Source organism: Carcharodon carcharias, chromosome 2, assembly GCF_017639515.1.
Source record: "Carcharodon carcharias isolate sCarCar2 chromosome 2, sCarCar2.pri, whole genome shotgun sequence".
Lineage (NCBI taxonomy): Eukaryota > Metazoa > Chordata > Chondrichthyes > Lamniformes > Lamnidae > Carcharodon > Carcharodon carcharias.
The window spans coordinates 2280326-2299920 of NC_054468.1; the positions used below are offsets into that span (position 1 = coordinate 2280326).

Genomic DNA, 19595 nt, shown 5'->3' on the forward strand with positions numbered 1-19595 from the left:
AATATGGCACAATTGGTTTCACGACAGTGAGAAACTAGTTTGCTATTGCCCACTCAGCCCGCCGATGGTGGGCTGCATTCTCTATCATCGGACGTTGGGAACCTCATTGTAATACATCAGCATATCATTATTAGGCCTGCCCACCAGAATCATACACCCCTGCTGGATTGTCCACCCCTGCCAACCTATTTCACAACACAGCAGCAGGTTAGCGTGTGGGGAGTGGATTCAACTTCATGGAAAATTATGAAAAAACTGAAAAGAAAGGAGAGCCCAGGAGAAGCTATTAAAGTCTCCAGAACACAAAATTGGACAGACTGTTTGGAAAGGGCTAGGAATCTAACTTCAAGCACATCAGATAAAGGGACGACAATGAGAAAGAGGATGGGAAATACAGGACTGAAGGTGTTGGATCTGAATGCACACAGAATATGAAATAAGGTAAATGAGCTTGTGGCGCAGATTGAAATTGGCAGGTATGATGTGGTGGGCATCACGGAGACATGGCTGCAAGGGGATCAGGACTGGGAGCTAAATATCCAAGGATGTACATCCGATAGGCAGGTTGGCAGAGGGGATGGGGTTGCCTTCTCAGTGAGAAATGAAATTAAATCGATAGCAAGAAATGATGTAGGGTCAGATGATGTAGAATCTGTGTGGGTAGAGTTGAGGAACCGCAAAGGTGAAAAAACCATAATGGGAGTTATGTACAGGCCTCCGAACAGTAGTCAGGATGTGGGGCACAAGATACACCAGGAGATAGAAAAGGCGTGTAAGAAAGGCAAGGTTATAGTGATCATGGGGCATTTCAATTTGCAGGTAGACTGGGAAAATCAGGTTGGTAGCGGATCCCAAGAAAAGGAATTTGTGGAATGTCTACGAGACGGCTTTTTGGAGCAGCTTGTGGTGGGGCCCACTAGGGAACAGGCAATTCTAGATTTAGTGATGTGTAATGAGGCAGATTTGATAAGGGAGCTTAAGGTGTAGGAAGCCTTAGGAGGAAGTGACCATAATATGATAGAATTTACCCTGCAATTTGAGAGGAAAAAGCTGGAATCAGATGTAACGGTATTACAGTTGAATAAAGGCAACTACAGAGGCATGAGGGAGGAGCTGGCCAGAATTGACTGGGAGATGAGCCTAGCAGGAAAGACAGTGGAACAGCAATGGCAGGAGTTTCTGGGAGTAATTTGGGAGACACAGCAAAAATTCATCCCTAGGAAGAAGAAGCATACTAAAGGGAGGACGAGGCAACCATGGCTGACAAGGGAAGTGAGGGACAGCATAAAAGCTAAAGAGAAAGCATTCAATGCGGCGAAGAGCAGTGGGAAACCAGGGGATTGGGAAGCCTACAAAGACCAACAGTGGACAACTAAAAAAGAAATAAGGAGGGAGAAGATTAAATATGAGGGTAAACCAGCCAGTAATACAAAAGAAGATTGCAAGAGCTTTTTTAGATATATAAAGGGTAAGAGAGAGGCAAAAGTGGACATTGGGCCGCTGGAAAATGACGCTGGAGAAGTAGTAGTGGGGAACAAAGAAATGACAGAGGAACTGAATAGGTACTTTGCATCAGTCTTCACGGTGGAAGACACGAGTAACATCCCCAAAGTTTATGAGAGTCGGAGGGCGGGGGGGGCAGAGGTGAGTATGGTGGCCATTACCAAGGAGAAGGTACTAGGAAAACTGAAAGGTCTGAAGGTGGATAAATCACCTGGACCAGATGGATTACACCCCAGAGTTCTGAAGGAGATAGCTGAAGAGATAGTGGAGGTGTTAGTGGTGATCTTTCAGGAATCACTGGAGTCAGGGAGGGTCCCAGAGGACTGGAACATCGCTAATTTAACCCCCCTGTTTAAGAAGGGAGTGAGGCAAAAGACGGGAAATTACAGGCCGATTAGCCTGACATCAGTCGTTGGTAAGATTTTAGAGTCCATTATTAAGGATGAGGTTTCAGAATACTTGGAAGTGCATGGTAAAATCGGGCAAAGTCAGCATGGCTTCATCAAGGAGAGGTCATGCCTGACAAATCTGTTAGAATTCTTTGAGGAGGTAACAAGTAGGTTAGACAAAGGAGAGCCAATGGGTGTTATCTACTTGAACTTCCAGAAGGCCTTTGACAAGGTGCCGCATAGGAGGCTGTTCAGTAAGATAAGAGCCCATGGTGTTAGAGGCAAGGTATTAGCATGGATGGAAGATTGGCTGTCTGGCAGGAGGCAGAGAGTGGGGGTAAGGGGGTCCTTCTCAGGATGGCGGCCGGTGACTAGTGATCAGTGGTCAGTGTTGGGACCACAACTTTTCATTTTATACATTAATGATCTAGATGAAGGAACTGAGGGCATCCTGGCTAAGTTTGCAGATGATCCAAAGATAGCTGGAGGGATAGGTAGTATTGAGGAGGCGGGGAGGCTGCAGAAGGATTTGGACAGGTTAGGAGAATGGGCAAAGAAGTGGCAGATGGAATACAACGTGGGCAAGTGTGAGGTCATGTACTTTGGTAGGAAGAATAGAGGCATAGACTATTTTCTAAATGGGGAGAGAATTCAGAAATGTGGGGTGCAAAGGGACTTGGGAGTCCTAGTCCAGGATTCTCTTAAGGTTAACTTGCAGGTTGAGTCGGTAATTAGGAAGGCAAATGCAATGTTGGCATTTATTTCTAGAGGACTAGAATATAAAACCAAGGATGTGCTGCTGGGGCTTTATAAGGCTCTGGTCAGACCACATTTAGAATATTGTGAGCAATTTTGGGCCCTGTATCTCAGGAAGGATGTGCTGGCCCTGGAGAGGGTCCAGAGGAGGTTCACGAGAACGATCCCAGGAATGAAAGGCTTAACATATGAGGAACTTTTGAGAACTCTGGGTCTATACTTGATGGAGTTTAGAAGGATGAGGGGGGATCTGATTGAAACTTACAGAATACTGAAAGGCCTGTATAGAGTGGATGTGGGGAAGATGTTTCCATAAGTAGGAGAGACTAGGACCTGAGGGCCCAGCCTCAGAGTAAAGGGAAGACCTTTTAGAACAGAGATGAGGAGAAACTTCTTTAGCCAGAGAGTGGTGAATCTATGGAATTCATTACCACAGAAGGCTGTGGAGGCCAGGTCATTGAGTGTATTTAAGACCGAGATAGATATGTTCTTGATTGGTAAGGGGAGAAGGCGGGAGAATGGGTTAAGAAACTTATCAGCCATGATTGAATGGTGGAGCAGACTTGATGGGCCAAATGGCCTAATTTCTGCTCCTATATCTTATGGTCTTATAAAAGTGATGGGCAAAGAGGGGAGGCAATGGTGTAGTGGCATTGTTGCTGGACTAGTAATCCAGAGACCCAGGGTAATGCTCTGGGGACCCAGGTTTGAATCCTGCCACGGCAGATGGTAGAATTTGAATTCAATAAAAATCTGGAATTAAAAGTTTAATGATGACCATAAAACCATTGTCAATTGTTGTAAAAACCCATCTGGTTCACTAATGTCCTTTAGGGAAGGAAACCTGTAACCCTTACCTGGTCCAAACCCACAGCAATGTGGCTGATTCTGAAATGGCCGAGCCAGACACTCAGTTGTATCAAACAGCTACAAAATCTGAAAAAAGGAATGAAACTGGCGCACCACCCGGCATCAGCCTAGGCACTGGAAACAACAACAGCAATCTCGGCCCTGTTGACCCTGCAAAGTCCTCCTTACTAACATCTGGGGGCTAGTGCCAAAATTGGGAAAGCTGTCTCACAGACTAGTCAAGCCTGACATAGTCATCCTTACGGAATCATACTTTACAGCTAATGTCCCAGACCCTACCATCACCATCCCTGGGTATGTCCTGTCCCACTGGCAGGACAGACCCAGCAGAGGTGGCGACACAGTGGTATACAGTCGGGAGGGAGTTGCCCTGGGAATCCTCAACATTGATTCCGCACTCCATGAAGTCTCATGGCATCAGATCAAACATGGGCAAGGAAACCTCCTGCTGATTACCACGTACCACCCTCCCTCAGCTGATGAATCAGTGCTCCTCCATGTTGAACACCACTTGGAAGAAGCACTGAGGGTAGCAAGGGTGCAGAATGTACTTTGGGTGGGGTACTTCAATGTCCATCACCAAGAGTGGCTCAGTAGCAGCACTGCTGACTGAGCTGGCCAAGTCTTAAAGGACATAGCTGCTAGACTGGGCCTGTGGCAGGTGGTGGGGGAACCAACAAGAGGGAAAAACATACTTGACCTCATCCTCATTAACCTGCCTGCTGCAGATGCATCTGTCCATGACAGTATCGGTAGCAGTCATAGAGATGAAGTCCCGGCCTTCACATTGAGGATACCCTCCATCATGTTGTATGGCACTACAACCGTGCTAAATGGGATAGATTTTGAACAGATTGAACAACTCAAGGTCTGTGCAAGTGGCTTCAAGATGGTGAGGGCCGAGGGGGCAGTCCCCAGAGGAAATGAGGCCAGATGGAGGCGTGTGAGAGAGAATGAGTAGTGATGTTTCTTGAGCTGGCAGTGGGTGAGATGCCAGTGAATGTGTGATGGGCATGTGAATGTGTGAGTCTAGAGTGATGAGATGGTTGCCTTACCCTGGTTGCACAGATGAGATCATTCATCCTCTATCTGCATTGGATGGCCAACCTCTTCTGTGCGGCATTGGCACTGATCAACACTGCTGCCGCCTCCCAAACCTGGTTGGTCACGCTATTCTCCATCCTGCGGCTGGAGCGGGGTAGAGGACATCGCGATAGGCCTCCACAATGTCCAAATGGCATTCCATTGATCTGCCATTAAACCTGGGGGCTGCCTTTTTGTCTTTCGTGGACATCTTCCCTGCGATAGTCATGGGCTAGAAGCACCGAGATGTGTGCGCGCATCTGGACTTTAAGTATGGCGGCCGGCGTGATGAATAAGCGAGGTGATGGCGTGGCAGGAGAATGAGAGCCTACTTGACATCGAAACGACGTGTTTCCCGGGGTGTGTTTCTTGGGAATGCCTAACTAATGCGGTGGGTTTGGGACGATATGGTGTGAAACCCGCCATTGCAACCGGTGGGTAAAATGTCGTTTTACCTGCCCCCTACCGCACTCAATGCAAATCTGGGACAGTTCTGCCCATTGCCAGCTTGGATTCAAATATTGGCATAAGGTTGGAAACATCATTTTTTTCAGACTGGAGGATGGTAGGCAATAGTGTTCCTCAAGGATCATTGCTGGCACCACTTTTTGTTTTTGAATAAATAACTTGGACATTGAAATGCCGAATAAAATTTCAAAATTTGCCAATGATGCCAATGTTGAGAGGTGTGACAAATAAAGAAGTTCATACCAGTCGACTGCAACAAAACATAGGCCAGAAGAATGAGCAGACAAGTGGCAGATCGAATTTCAGACGCATTTCAGAGGAGATGCCAGTGAGAGCGGTATTAAAGGGCGTGAGAAACAGAGTCTGAGACCAGAGAGGAGAGGCGTTACCCTCAGGACCTTCAGGCAGTGAAGTTCGAAGTGACGTCACGATTCAAAAAGTGACTTGTTGCAGAGGAGGCAGCTGATTGGTAAGTAGGGTCAGGTGAGTACTTCTACTTTTTCTACTAATTAAATTGCTGCCGTACATGAGCTTAAACAAAATAAGGTGTGGACTTTGAACTGTAGTGGGAGTGTTTGGAGTGGAATAAGGCCCCTAGTGTAATTAGTATTCTTTAAAGAGAGTAACTAATGAACTTAAGCTAAAGGAAAGTCATGTCAGCAGAGCTTGTACCCATGATATGCTCCTCCTGCGCTATGTGGGAAGTCAAGGGCACTTCCAGTGTCCCTGGCGACCATGTATGCAGGAAGTGTATCCAGCTACAGCTACTGGCTAACCACGTTTTGGAGCTGGAGCTGCGGGTGGATTCACTGTGGAGCATCCACGATGCTGAGATTATCGTGGACAGCACACTCAAGTGAGGTGGTTACACCACAGGTAAAGATTGAACAGGCAGAAAGGGGATGGGTGACCAGCAGGCAGAGTAGAGGAAGGCAGGTAGTACAGGAGTCCTCTGTGGCTGCCCCCCTCTGTTACAGAGATACCATTTTGGGTACTGTTGGGGGAGATGACTTCTCAGGGGAAAGCAGCAGGAGCCAAGTCCATGGCACCACGGATGGCTCTGCTGCACAGGAGGGGAGGGAGAAGAATGGCAGGGCCATAGTGATCGGGGATTCAATAATAAGGAGAACAGACAGGCATTTCTGCGGTCGCAAAAGAGACTCCAAGGTGGTATGTTACCTCCCTGGTGCCAGGGTCAAGAATGTCTTGGAGAGGCTGCAGGGCATTCTGAAGGGGGAGGGTGAACAGCCAATGGTCGTGGTACATATTGGTACCAACGACATAGGACCTCATCCTTTTTTTTTAACCTACAAGCTGAATATAGGGAGTTAGGATGTAAATTAAAATGTAGGACCTCAAAGGATTGCTCAGGGTTACTACCAGTGCCACATGTTAGCGAGAGTAGAAATAACAGGATATATCAGGTGAATACATGGCTGAAGGAATGGTGTAGGGGGTAAGGGATTCTGATTCCTGGGGCATTGGGACTGGTTCTGGGGCCAGTACAAATAGGACAGATTGCACCTGGGCAGGACCGGGACCAATGCCCCCGGGAGGGTGTTTGCTCGTGCTGTCTGGGAGGGTCTAAACTAGAATGGCAGGGGAATGGGAACCTGAGCAGGGAGACAGAGGAGGGGGAAAATGAGGATAGAAACGAAAGACAGAAAAGTGGAAGGCAGAAAAAACAAGGGCAAAAAACAAATGGGGTCATAGTGCAAAATAAAGCTAAGATGACTAATAAGGTTAAAAAGACAAGTCTAAAGGCATTGTATCTTAATGTGCGGCGCATTCGTAATAACGTAGATGAATTAATAGCGCAAATAGATATAAACAGTAATGATATACTTGCAGTTATGGAGACATGGCTGCAGGGTGACCAAGGATGGGAACTGAACATCCAGGGGTATTCAATATTTAGGAAGGACAGACAAATAGGGTAAGGAGGTGGGGTAGCTCTGTTAATAAAGGAGGAAATCAATGCAATCGTGAGGAAGGATATTGGCTCAGAAAATCATGATGTGGAATCTGTTTGGGTGGAGGTAAGGAACACCAAGAGGCAGTAAACATTGGTGGGGGTTGTCTATAGGCCCCCAAACAATAATGGAGATGTAAGAGAAGGCATTAAACAAGAAATTAGAGATGCACACAATAAGACAAATGTAGGTCCCTTACAGTCAGAAATGGGGGAAATTATAATGGGGAACAAAGAAAGCAGAAGAATTGAATGCGTATTTTGGTTCTGTCTTCACAAAAATGGACACACATAATTTCCCAGAAATGTTAGGGAATCAAGGGTCTAGTGAGAGGGAGGAATTGAAGAAAATCAGTATTAATTAAAAGATGGTGCTCGAGAAATTAGTGGGATTAAAGGCTGAAAAATCCCCAGGGCCTGATAATCTACATCCCAGAGTGCTAAAGGAAGTGGCCCTGGAAATATTGGATGCATTGGTGGTCATCTTCCAAAATTCTATAGACTCTGGAGCAGTTCCTGCAGATTGGAGGGTGGCAAATGTAACCCCACTATTTAAAAAAGGAAGGAGAGAAAAAACAGAGAATTACAGACCAGTTAGCCTAACATCAGTTGGGGAGAAAATGCTAGAATCTATTGTAAAAGACATGGTAACAGAACACTTAGAAAGCATTAACAGGGTTAGACAAAGTCAGCATGGGTTTATGAAAGGGAAATCATGCTTAACTAAGCTCCTGGAGTTTTTTTGAAAATGTAACTAGTAGAATAGATAAGGGAAACCCAGTGGATGTGATGTATTTGGATTTCAAGAAGGCTTTTGATAAGGTTCCACATAAGAGCTAGTGGGCAAAATTAAAACACATGGGATTGGCGGTAATATACTGGCATGGATTGAGAATTGGTCGATAGACCAGACGCAGAGAGTGGGAATAAATGAGTCTTTTTCCGTGTGGCAGGTGGTAAATGGTGGTGTACCACAGGGATCAACACAAAACTGGGCGGGGTTGTGAGGAGGATGCATGGAGGCTTCAGGGCAATTTAGATAAGTGTGTATAGGCAAACATGTGCCAGATGCAGTATAACGTGGATAAATGTGAAGTTATACGCTTCGGTGTGAAAAACAAAGGCAGAATATTATTTAAAAGATGATCTATTGGGAAATGTGGATGTACAAAAGGGCCTGGGTGTCCTTGTACACCAGTGAATGAAAGTAATAGGCAGGTGCAGCAAGCAATTAGAAATGCCAATGGTATGTTGGCCTTTGTTGCAAGAGGATTTGAATTCAGAAGTAGGGGGATGTCTTACTGCAGCTGTACAGGGCCTTGATGAGACCACACCTGGAGTATTGTGTGCAGTTTTGGTCTCCCTACCTAAAAAAGGATATACTTGCCATAGAGGGAATGCAGCGAAGGTTCATCAGACTAGCTCCTGGGATAGCAGGATTGTCGTATGAGGAGATAGTCTCCCACAAGGGGAAACATCCTTTCAGCATCCACCCTGTCAAGTCCCCTCAGGATCTTATATGTTTCAATAAGGTCGCCTCTCATTCTTTTAAACTCCAGTGTGTACAGGCCTAACCTACTCAACCTCCCCTCACAAGAAAATCCCTCCATACCTGGGATCAATCTCGTGAACCTTCTCTGGACTGCCTCCAATGCCAGAATATCTTTCCTTAGATAAGGGGACAAAAACTGTTCACTGTATTCTAGGTGTGGTCTAACTAGTGCCTTGTATAGTTTCAGCAAGACTTCCCTATTTTTATACTCCATTTCCATTGAAATAGAGGCCAACATTCCATTTGCCTTCCCTATTAATCACTGACCTTGTTTGTTAATTTTTTGGGATTCATGCATGAGGACTCCCAAATCCCTCTGTGCTGTAGCTTTCTGCAGTCTTTCTCCACATAAATAATATTCAGCTCCTCTATTCTTCCTGCCAAAGTGCATAACCTCACATTTTCCCACATGATATTCCATCTGCCAAGTCTTTGCCACTCACTTAACCTGTCTATATCCCTCTGTAGACTTTTGCATCATTCTCACCACTTGCCTTCTCACCTATTTTTGTGTCATCCACAAACTTGGCGATAGTACATTCACTTCCCTCATCTAAGTCATTAATATATATTGTAAATAATTGTGGCCCCAGCACTAATCCCTGTGGCACTCCACTAGTTGCAGGTTGCCATCCTGAAAATGCCCCTCCTTGTTCCAAGTCTCTGTCTTCTATTAGTTAGCTAATCCGCTATCCATTCTAATATACTACCCCTAACACCATAGGCTCTTATCTTAATAAGTAGCCTTATGTGTGGTACCTTATCAAACGCCTTTTGGAAGTCCAAATATATTACATGTACTGGTTCTCCTTTATCTATCCTGATTTTTATCTCCTCAATGAATTTTAATAAATTTGTCAGGCATGATCTCCCCCTCATGAAGCTGTGCTGACTCTGCTATATTATGTATTTCTAAATGCTCTGCTATTACATCCTTTATAACAGACTCTAACGTTTTCCCAATGACAGATGTTCAGCTAACTGGCCTATAGTTACCCATTTTTTTGTCTCCCTTCCTTTTTGAATAAGGGTGTTACATTGACAGTTTTCCAATCTTCTGGGACTTTTCCAGAATCTAAGGATTCTTGGAAGATTACTACCAGTGCATCCACTATTTGTGTAGCTATTTTCTTTAATATCCTAGGAAACAACCCATCAGGTCTGGGGGACTTATCAGTCTTTAGCCTCATTAGCTTCCCTAGTACTTTTTCTCTAGTGATACTTATTGTGTTTATTTCCTCCACCCTTTTGCCCCTTGATTATTTAGGACTTTAGGTATGCTTTAGGTGTCCTCTATGATGAATGCAAAGTATTTATTCAACTCCTCTGACATTTCCTGGTCCCCCATAATTATTTCCCTAGCCTCATTCTTACTTTGGCCTCTCTCTTTTTCATACATTTAAAGAAGCTCTTGCTGTCTGTTTTTATATTACTTGTTAGTTTACCCTCAAAGTTTATTTTCTCCCTTTTTTTTTGGTCATTTTTTGTTGGTTTTTAAAACTTTGCCAATCCTCTGACTTACCACTAACCTTTGCCATGTTGTATTTCTTTCAATTTGATACTACCTTTAACTTCCTTGGTTAACCATTGTTAGTTTATCCCCTTGCTGCATCCTGTTAGCTAACCAATCCTCTATCCATGCTAATATGTTACCCTTATGCCATGAACTCTGATTTTGCATAGTAGCCTTTGATGTGGCACCTTGTCAAATGTCTTTTGGAAATCTAAGTACAGCATATCCACAGGTTCCTCTTTACCCACATTGCTTCTTACTTCCTCAAAGAACTCCAATAAATGAGTCAAACATGATTTCCCTTTCACACAATCATGTTGGCTCTGCCTGAATGCATCGAGATTTGCTAAGTGCCTCCCTATAAGCTCCTTCCTAATAGGTTCCAGCAATTTCTCTGACAGATGTTAAGCTAACTGGCCTGTAGTTTCCTGCTCTGTCTCCTTTCTTGAATAGAGGAGTCACATTCGCCAATTTCCAATCTGATGGGACCTTTCCATAATCAAGGGAATTTTGGAAAATTAAAACCAATGCATGTACCATCTCAGCAGCCACTCCTTTTAAGACTCTAGGATGAAGTCCATTAGAACCTGGGAACTTGTCACCTTTTAGGTCTAATAATTTTCTTAACACCCTTTCCCTGGAGTTTGTAATTGTTTTAAGTTCCTCCCTCCCTTTCACCTCCTGATTCACAAATAACATCCCAGAAATAATTGTATCTTTTGCAGTGAAGACAGATGCAAAATGTCTTCATTTCACGTGTCATTTCCTTATTTTCCATTATTAATTCCACATTCTCATTCTCTGCAGGACCAACTTACTCTTTTCCTTAAACACCTGTAGAAACTCTGTTTTTATATTTCCAGCTAGCTTTCTCTTGTACTCTAATTTCTCACTCCATATTAATCTTTTAGCCTTTCTTTTCTGTTCTTTATATTTTGTCCAATCTTCTGACTTGCTACTCATCTTTGCGGAATTATACGTTTTTTCTTTCAATTTGATACTATCCTTAACTTCCTTAGTTAGCCACGGACAGCTTGTCCTTCCTTTAGTCATCTTTCTTTCTCACTGGAAACACCCCTCTCCACTCCCCCTCTCCACCCCCATAAAACCATTCTTTGAGTGAGCGCAGATATTTATTGTTGATGATATGTAACTAAAGGGGACTGGACAAGCATGCCTGATCTCATCCCCTTGCCCTTGTTTTGCCAAGTGTTGAGTGAAAGTGCAGGTGAATCTCTAATGTGGAAAATCGTTGTATTTCTTTCTAGGTTCCAAACTACACAGTGATGAAATCAATACAAAGCATTCAAAGTCTCCCTTTGACCTGATTGTGAACCAGATCTGGAGGAGTAAATCTTTTACAGAGAGATGGCCACAATCTTCAATATCTCGCTTCTTTAAGGCACCTGAGAATTCTAATGAAGCTGCCTGTGTCACAGAAAAGCAGAAATTAGGGAAACCATCAATGGATTCAGGAAATAAAGGGAATGTTTCAAAGATATCAGGTAACCATAAATGTAGTCATTTTGTCATCTGAGGTCTTGATTTATTAAAAAACTGAAGAAAAAAAAATCTCCTAGGCATGAATGATGTCGACTGTGGTTGAAATCTGAAGGACACTCACTATGTAGATGTAAGATTCTTTGCATGTTTGGAAGCCAGTAGCTGCAGGGTCCCTAATTAACACATTCTGCCCATCAAATCTGTGCCGGGTCATTAACATTAATGTAAAGAAGTTCTTCTTTGTGTATCCCCTCTGCATCTCTGCTAAAACCTTCAATCTGTGTTGGCATCTCATTTTTTAGGTATGCCTGGCGCTGCTCCTGGCATGTTCCCCTGCACTCTTTATTGAACCAGGATTGGTCTCTGGCTTGATGGGACTGGTAGACTGGGAGATTTGATGGGACTGGTAGATGGGACTGGTAGACTGGCTTGATGGGACTGGTAGACTGGGAGATTTGATGGGCCGTGAGATCACAGATTGTGGTTAAATACAGTTGTGATGCTGCTGATGGCACACGGTGCATCATGGATGTTTTGAGTTGCTTTATTGCATTTAGCACAGTGTTGGTGCCACGCAAACGCTGAGGGTGAAGATAGCACTTCGTCTCCACAAGAATTATACATTGGTCACTCCTAACATTACTGCCATAGACAGATACATCAGGATTGGTGCGGATGAGGTCATGTAGATTGATTTTTCTCTCTGGGTGGTCCTCTCACCATACTGCAAGGCAGGTATGTCATTCATCGCCCGACCAGTTCAGTGCTACCATTCTGGGTACTGAACGTTGAATGCTCCCACCCAGTGTACACTGTGTCCCTAAGTGACCTCAATGCTTCCTCCAAGTGATGTTTAGCATGTAGGAATACGGATTCATCAGCTGTGGGAGGACATCCCCTCTTTCCAACACAGCAATGGCACTCCCAGTCAGCAATGACACTCCACCTCCTTTTTCTCATTCCCTATCTTTTCCAAACACTTTGTATCTTTAAACATTAAATGCCATTTGTAAGCCAATTTCTGTCATTGCCACTACGTTATAGTGTACTACCATGCTGCATACCGCGTACTGCCTTGCCACAATACCGCCATGCTCCATACTGCCATGCTCCATACTGCCATGCTCCATACTGCCATGCTCCATACCGCCATGCTCCATACCGCCATGCTCCATACCGCCATGCTCCATACCGCCATGCTCCATACCGCCATGCTCCATACCGCCATGCTCCATACCGCATACTGCCTTGCCACAATACCGCCATGCCACAATACCGCCATGCTCCATGCCGCCATGCTCCATACCGCCATGCTCCATACCGCCATGCTCCATACCGCCATGCTCCATACCGCCTTACTGCCATGCCACAATACCGCCATGCTCCATGCCGCCATGCTCCATGCCTCCATGCTCCATGCCACCATGCTCCATACCGCATACTGCCTTGCCACAATACCGCCATGCTCCATACTGCCATGCTCCATACTGCCATGCTCCATACCGCCATGCTCCATACCGCCATGCTCCATACCGCCATGCTCCATACCGCCATGCTCCATACCGCCATGCTCCATACCGCCTTACTGCCATGCCACAATACCGCCATGCTCCATGCCGCCATGCTCCATGCCTCCATGCTCCATGCCACCATGCTCCATACCGCATACTGCCTTGCCACAATACCGCCATGCTCCATGCCGCCATGCTCCATACCGCCATGCTCCATACCGCATACTGCCTTGCCACAATACCGCCATGCTCTATGCCGCCATGCTCTATGCCGCCGTGCTCCATACCACCTTACTGCCATGCCACATGCCGCCATCCTGCCACACGGCTATTTGTGTTTGTTGCACATCAGCCTTTTCCATAACAAGAGACAGGTTGAGTGAGTGGCCATAAACTTGGCAGATGGAGTTTGATTTAGGAAAGTGTGAGGTCATGCACTTTGAAAGGAAAAATCAAAAGGCAGACTATTATTTAAATAGAGAGAGACTCCAAAAGCTGCAGCACGGAGGGATCTGGGTGTTCTTGTGCATGAAACACAAAAAGTTTAGGGGTTGACTTATCAAGAACGGCTAAACAGGTTAGGCCTTTATTTAGAGTTTAGAAGAATGAGGGGTGATCCTATTGAAATGTACAAGATTCTTAGGGGACTCGACAGGGTAGATGTTGAGAAGATGTTTCCACTATTGGGGAATCTTGAACTAGGGGACAGAGTTATAGAATAAGGGGTCACTCGTTAAACTGAGATGCGAAGGAATTTCTTCTCTGAGGGTAGTGAACACCTGGAATTCTCTACCTCAGAGATTTGCGGAGGCTAGATCACTGAAAGTATTTAAAGAAGAAGTAGATAGATGTTTGAAGTATCAGGAGCTGAGGACTATGAGGAGATGACATGAGAGAGGAGTTGAGTTCTGGGGCAGATCAGCCATGATATTATTGAATGGCGGGTCAAGCTTGAGGGGCCGAATGGCGTAATTCTGCTCCTATTTCTTATGTCCTTATGCACTTTCAAAACCAACTGAACTCAAACAGCTTCCAGGATCAAACTGCTGTCTGTCTTCTGTGTGTGTCTGTGAGAGGGACCTGCCTCTCTGGACCCGTTGCTAGGCAACAGCACTTCTTTCTACTTTTGTGTTTGCTTAACTTCTTAAGTCATAACTCATTAGAAATACAAGCATCTTTTTAAAGTGGCACTAAAACTTAGTTTGACCTTTTCTTAACACAGATACAGAATATAAATCAAACTTTAAAGCTAAAACTCATTCCTATCAAATATAAATTTAACTTACATAAACTATTTGCTAACGGGTTCAAGAATGCAGCTCACCACCACCACCTGCAGGGCAATTGGAAATGGGCAATAAATGCTGGCCTAGCCAGTGACACCCACATCCCATGAACGAATAAAAAAGATACAAAGTCATGAGAGATCTGGACAGAATAGATAGGGAAACGCTATTGATACAAGTTTAACGCAACTTCCTTGTTCTGTGTTCTGTGCCTCTATTAATAAAGCTCAGAATGCCTTATGCTTTATTAACAATTCTCTCAACTTGCCATCTTTAATGATTTATGCACATATATACCCAGGTCCTCTGCTCCCGTATCCCCTTTATAATTGCACCCTTTATTTTATATTGTCTCATTCTTCCTACCAGAATGAATTACTTCACACTTCTCTATTAAATCGATTGCCCATTCCATCAATCTGTCTGTTTTTCAATTCATTCACAGAATGTGGGCATCATTGTCTAGGCCATCATTTATTGCCCATCCCTAATTGCCCTTGAGAAGGTGGTGGTGAGCTGCCTTTTTGAACTGCTGCTATGTGCAGTTGGTACACCCACAGTGCTGTTAAGGAGCCCCTGAATTTTGACCCAGCAACGCTGAAGGAACGGTGATAGAGTTTCAGTCAGGATGGTGTGTGGCTTGGAGGGGTAATTGCAGATGCAGTGTTCCCGTGCATCTGCTGCCCTGTCCTTCTAGATGTTAGAGATCATGGATTTGGAAGGTGCTGTCGGAGCATCATTGGTGAGTTGCTGCAATGCATCTTGTAGATGGTACACACTGTTGCCATGGTGAGTCAGTGGTGGAGGGAGTGAATGTTGAATGTGGTGGATGTGGTACCAATCAAGTGGACTGCTTTGTCCTGGACAGTGTCAAGCTTCTTGTGTTGTTGGAGCTGCACTCATCCAGACAAATGGGGAGTATTCCATCATACTCCTGAAATATTCTTTGTAGATGGTGGACAGGCTTTGGGGAGTTGGGAGGCGAGTAATTCGCTGTGGAATTCCCAGCCCCTGACATGCTTTTGTGGCCACAGTTATTTTTATGGCCGGTCCAGTTCAGTTTCTGGTCAATGGTAAACCCCAGGATATTGGTACATACGAATTAGGAACAGGAGTTGGTCACTTGGCCCCTCGAGCCTGCTCCACCTCTCAATAAGATCGTGGCTGATCTGATTGTAATCTCAACCCCACATTCCCACCTACCCCTGATAACGTTTCACCCCCTTGTTAATCAAGAAACTATCTAGCTCTGCCTTAAAAATACTCAAAGTCTCTGCTTCCACTGCCTTTGAGGAAGAGAGTTCCAAAGACTCATGACCCTCTGAGAGAAAAAATTTTTCCTCATCTCCGTCTTAATTGAGCGACCCCTTATTTTTAAACACAGACCCCTAGATCTAGATTCTCCCACGAGAGGAAACATCCTCTCCACATCCACCCTGTCAAGACCCTCAGGAACTTAAAAGTTTCGATTAAGTCACCTCATACTCTTCTAAATTCCAGTGGATACAAGCCTAGTCTGTCCAGCCTTTCCTCATAAGACAACCCACCCATTACTGGTATTAATTTGGTAAACTTCTCTGAACTGCTTCTAATGCGTTTACATCTTTCTTTGAATAAGGAGACCAATACTGTACACAATACTCCAGATGTGGTCTCACCTGTGCCCTGTACACCTGAAGCATAACCTCCCTACTTTTGTAATTGACTTCCCTCACGATAAATGATAACATTCTATTAGTTTTCCTAATTACCTGCTGTACCTGCATGCTCACCTTTTGTGATTCATGCACTAGGACACCCAGATCCCTCTGAATCTCAGAGCTCTGCAATCTCTCACCATTTAGAAAATAAGCTTTTTTATTCTTCCAGCCCAAGTGGACAATTTCATATTTGCCCACATTATACTCCATTTGCCAGATCTTTGCCCATTCACTTAACCTATCTATGTCCCCTTGTAGACTTCTTGTGTCCTCTTCACATCTTACTTTCCTACCTAACTTTGGTCATTACTTGGCACTTGTGTGGCACAAATGTAAATTGCCCTTGTCAGCCCAAGCTTGAATGTTGTCTAGGTCTTGCTGCATATCTGAGGGGTTGCGAATGGTGCTGAACATTGTGCAATCATCAGCAAACATCCCCACTTCTGTACTGGAACAGTTTGGCTAGAGATGTGGCTAGGTCTGGAGCACAGGTCTTCAGTATTATTGCCGGAACATTGTCAATACACATAGCCTTTGCAGTATCCAGTGCCTTCAGCCATTTCCTGACATCACGTAGAGTGAATCGAATTGGCTGAAGACTGGCATCTGTGATGCTGGGGACCTCCGGAGGAGGGTGAGATGGATCATCCACTCGGCGCTTCTGACTGAAGATGGCTGCAAATGCTTCAGGCTTATCTTTTGCACTGACGTGTTGGGCTCCTCCATCTTTGAGGATGGGGATATTTGTGGAGACTGCCCCTCCAGTGAGTTGTTTAATTGTCCACCAAGATTTAGGACTGGATGTGGCAGCACTGCACTGCTTAGATCTGATTCATTGGCTGTGGGAACGCTTAGCAATGTCTGTTGCATGCTGCCTACAGCAAATGTAACCCCACTATTTAAAAAAGGCAGGAGAGAAAAAACAGAATTACAGACCAGTTAACAAAACATCAGTCGTGGGGAAAATGCTGGAGTCTATTATAAAAGACGTGGTATCAGAACATTTGGAAAGCATTAACGGGATTAGACAAAGTCAACATGGGTTTATGAAAGGAAAATCATGCTTAACTCATCTACTGGAGTTTTTTGAGGATGTAACTAGTAGAATAGCTGAGGGAGAGCCAGTGGATGTGATGTATTCGGATTTCCAGAAGGCATTTGATAAGGTGTCTCATAAGAGGCTAGTGGGCAAAATTAAAACACATAGGATCAGGGTAATATACTAGCATGGATTGAGAATTGGTTGACAGACCGGATACAGGGTAGGACTAAATGGGTCTTTTTCCAGGTGGCAGACAGTGACTAGTGGTGTACCACAGAGATCAATGCTTGGGCCCCTGCTATTCACAATATATATAAATGATTTGGATGAGGGATTTCCAAATTTTCTGATGATACAAAACTGGGCGGGGTTGTGGGGAGGATGCAAGGAGACTTCAGGGCAATTTAGACAAGTTGTGTGTGTGGGCAAACACATGGCAGATGCAGTATAACGTGGATAAATGTGAAGGTATACACATCGGTGTGAAAAACAGAAAGGCAGAGTATTATTTAAATGGTGATATATTGGGAAATGTGGATGTACAAAGGGATCTGAGTGTCCTTGTACACCAGTCACTGAAAGTAAACAGGCAGGTGCGGCCAGCAATTAGGAAGGGAAATGGTATGTTGGCCTTCATTGCAAGAGGATTTGAGTTCAGAAGCAGGGATGGCTTACTGCAGTTATACAGGGCCTTGGTGAGCCCCACATCTGGAGTATTGTATGCAGTTTTGCTTTCCCTACCTAAGAAAGGATATACTTGCCATAGAGGAAGTGCAGCGAAGGTTCACTAGGCTGATACCAGGGATGGCAGGATTGTCGTATGAGGAGGGATTGGTTCGACTGGGCCTGTATTCACTAGAGTTTAGAAGAACGAGAGGGGATCTGATTGAAATGTATAAATTTCTAACAGGGCTAGACAGACTAGATGCAGGGACGATGTTTCCCCTGGATGGGGAGTCTAGAACCAGGGGCCACAGTCTCAGGATATGGGGCAGGCTATTTAGGACTGAGATGAGGAGAAATTTCTTCACTCAGAGAGTGGTGAACCTGTGGAATTCTCTACCACAGAGGCTGTGGAGGCCAAGTCACTGAATATATTCAAGAAAGAAATTGATAGTTTTTTGGATATTAGGGGCATCAAGGAGTATGGAGAGAAAGCGGGAGTATGGCATTGAGATAGAGGATCAGCCATGATCATAATGAATGGTGGACCAGGCTCGAAGGGCCGAATGGCCTACTCCTGCTCCTAGTTTCTATGTTTCTAAATAGTCTTGAGTTGTAGCTTCACCAGGTTGACACCTCATTTTTAGGTATGCCTGGTGCTGCTCCTGGCATGCCCTCCTGCACTCTTCATTGAACCAGGGTTGATCCCCTGGCTTGATGGTAATGGTAGAGTGGGGGATATGCTGGGCCATGAGGTTACAGATTGTGTTCAAGTACAATTCTGCTGCTGCTGATGGCCCACAGCGCCTCATAGATGCCCAGTTTTGAGTTGTTAGATTTGTTTGAAATCTGTCCCATTTAGCATGGTGTTAGTGCCACACAACATGATGGAGAGTATCCTGAATGTGAAAACAGGATTTTGTCTCCACAATGACTGTGCGGTGGTCACTCCTATTGATACTGGCATAGACAGACAGATCTGCGGCAGGCAGGTTGGTGAGGATGAGGTCAAGTATGTTTTTCCCTTTTGTTGGTTCCCTCGGCACCTACTGCAGACCCAGTCCAGCAGCTATGTCCTTTAGGACTCAGCTAGCTCGGTGCTAGTGAGCTGTGCTTGGTGATGGACATTGAAGTCCCCTACACTGAGCATATTCCGCACCCCTGACACCCTCGATGCTTCTTCCAAGAGGTGTTCAACGTGGAGTACTGATTCATCAGCTCAGTTCCGGGGGTTCGCGGTATATGGTAAGCAGAAAGAGGTTTTCTTGCCCGTGACCTGATACTACGAGACTTCATAGGTTCGGAAGTCAATGCTGTGGACTCCCAGGGGAACTCACTCCCGACTGTATATCACTGGAGAGCGGAGTCTGAGTTAAAAGAACAAGAGAAGGGGCGAGACTGAGATAAACACAGTAAATTGTAGGATACATAGGAATTATTCTAAATTAAGATAATTAAAATAAATTAGTAAATACTGTTGTAAACACTTTATATAAAATATAAGGTTTGTCAGTGCAGCTTGGCCATGTGGAATGTGCATCTTGCAGGGTGTGGGAAGTTGTGCAGGCACAAAATGCCCTTGATGACTGCATCTGCAGGAAATGTCACCAGCTGCAGAAACTTGAGCTCCGGGTTGCAGAGCTTGAGCGGCGGCTGGAGTCACTGTGGTGCATCCACAAGACTGAGTGTTACGTGAGTAGCATATTTAAAGAGGTGGTCACACTGCAGAGAGGGAATGGGTGACCCCCAGAGTATCTAAGAGAAACAGGCAGGTAGTGCAGGAA

At 44.9% G+C, this 19595-nt stretch overlaps 1 protein-coding gene across 6 annotated transcripts in view; it reads left to right on the plus strand.

Moving 5' to 3' along the window:
* Nucleotides 1–19595, plus strand: part of lrrc31 (leucine rich repeat containing 31) — a 119368-nt gene that overhangs the window by 32986 nt on the left and 66787 nt on the right. For all 6 annotated transcript variants that reach the window (XM_041209430.1, XM_041209467.1, XM_041209450.1 and 3 more), the window contains exon 3: nucleotides 11375–11611. In XM_041209430.1, coding sequence (XP_041065364.1) covers nucleotides 11375–11611 — 237 coding nt within the window. The remainder of the gene's footprint in view (nucleotides 1–11374; nucleotides 11612–19595) is intronic.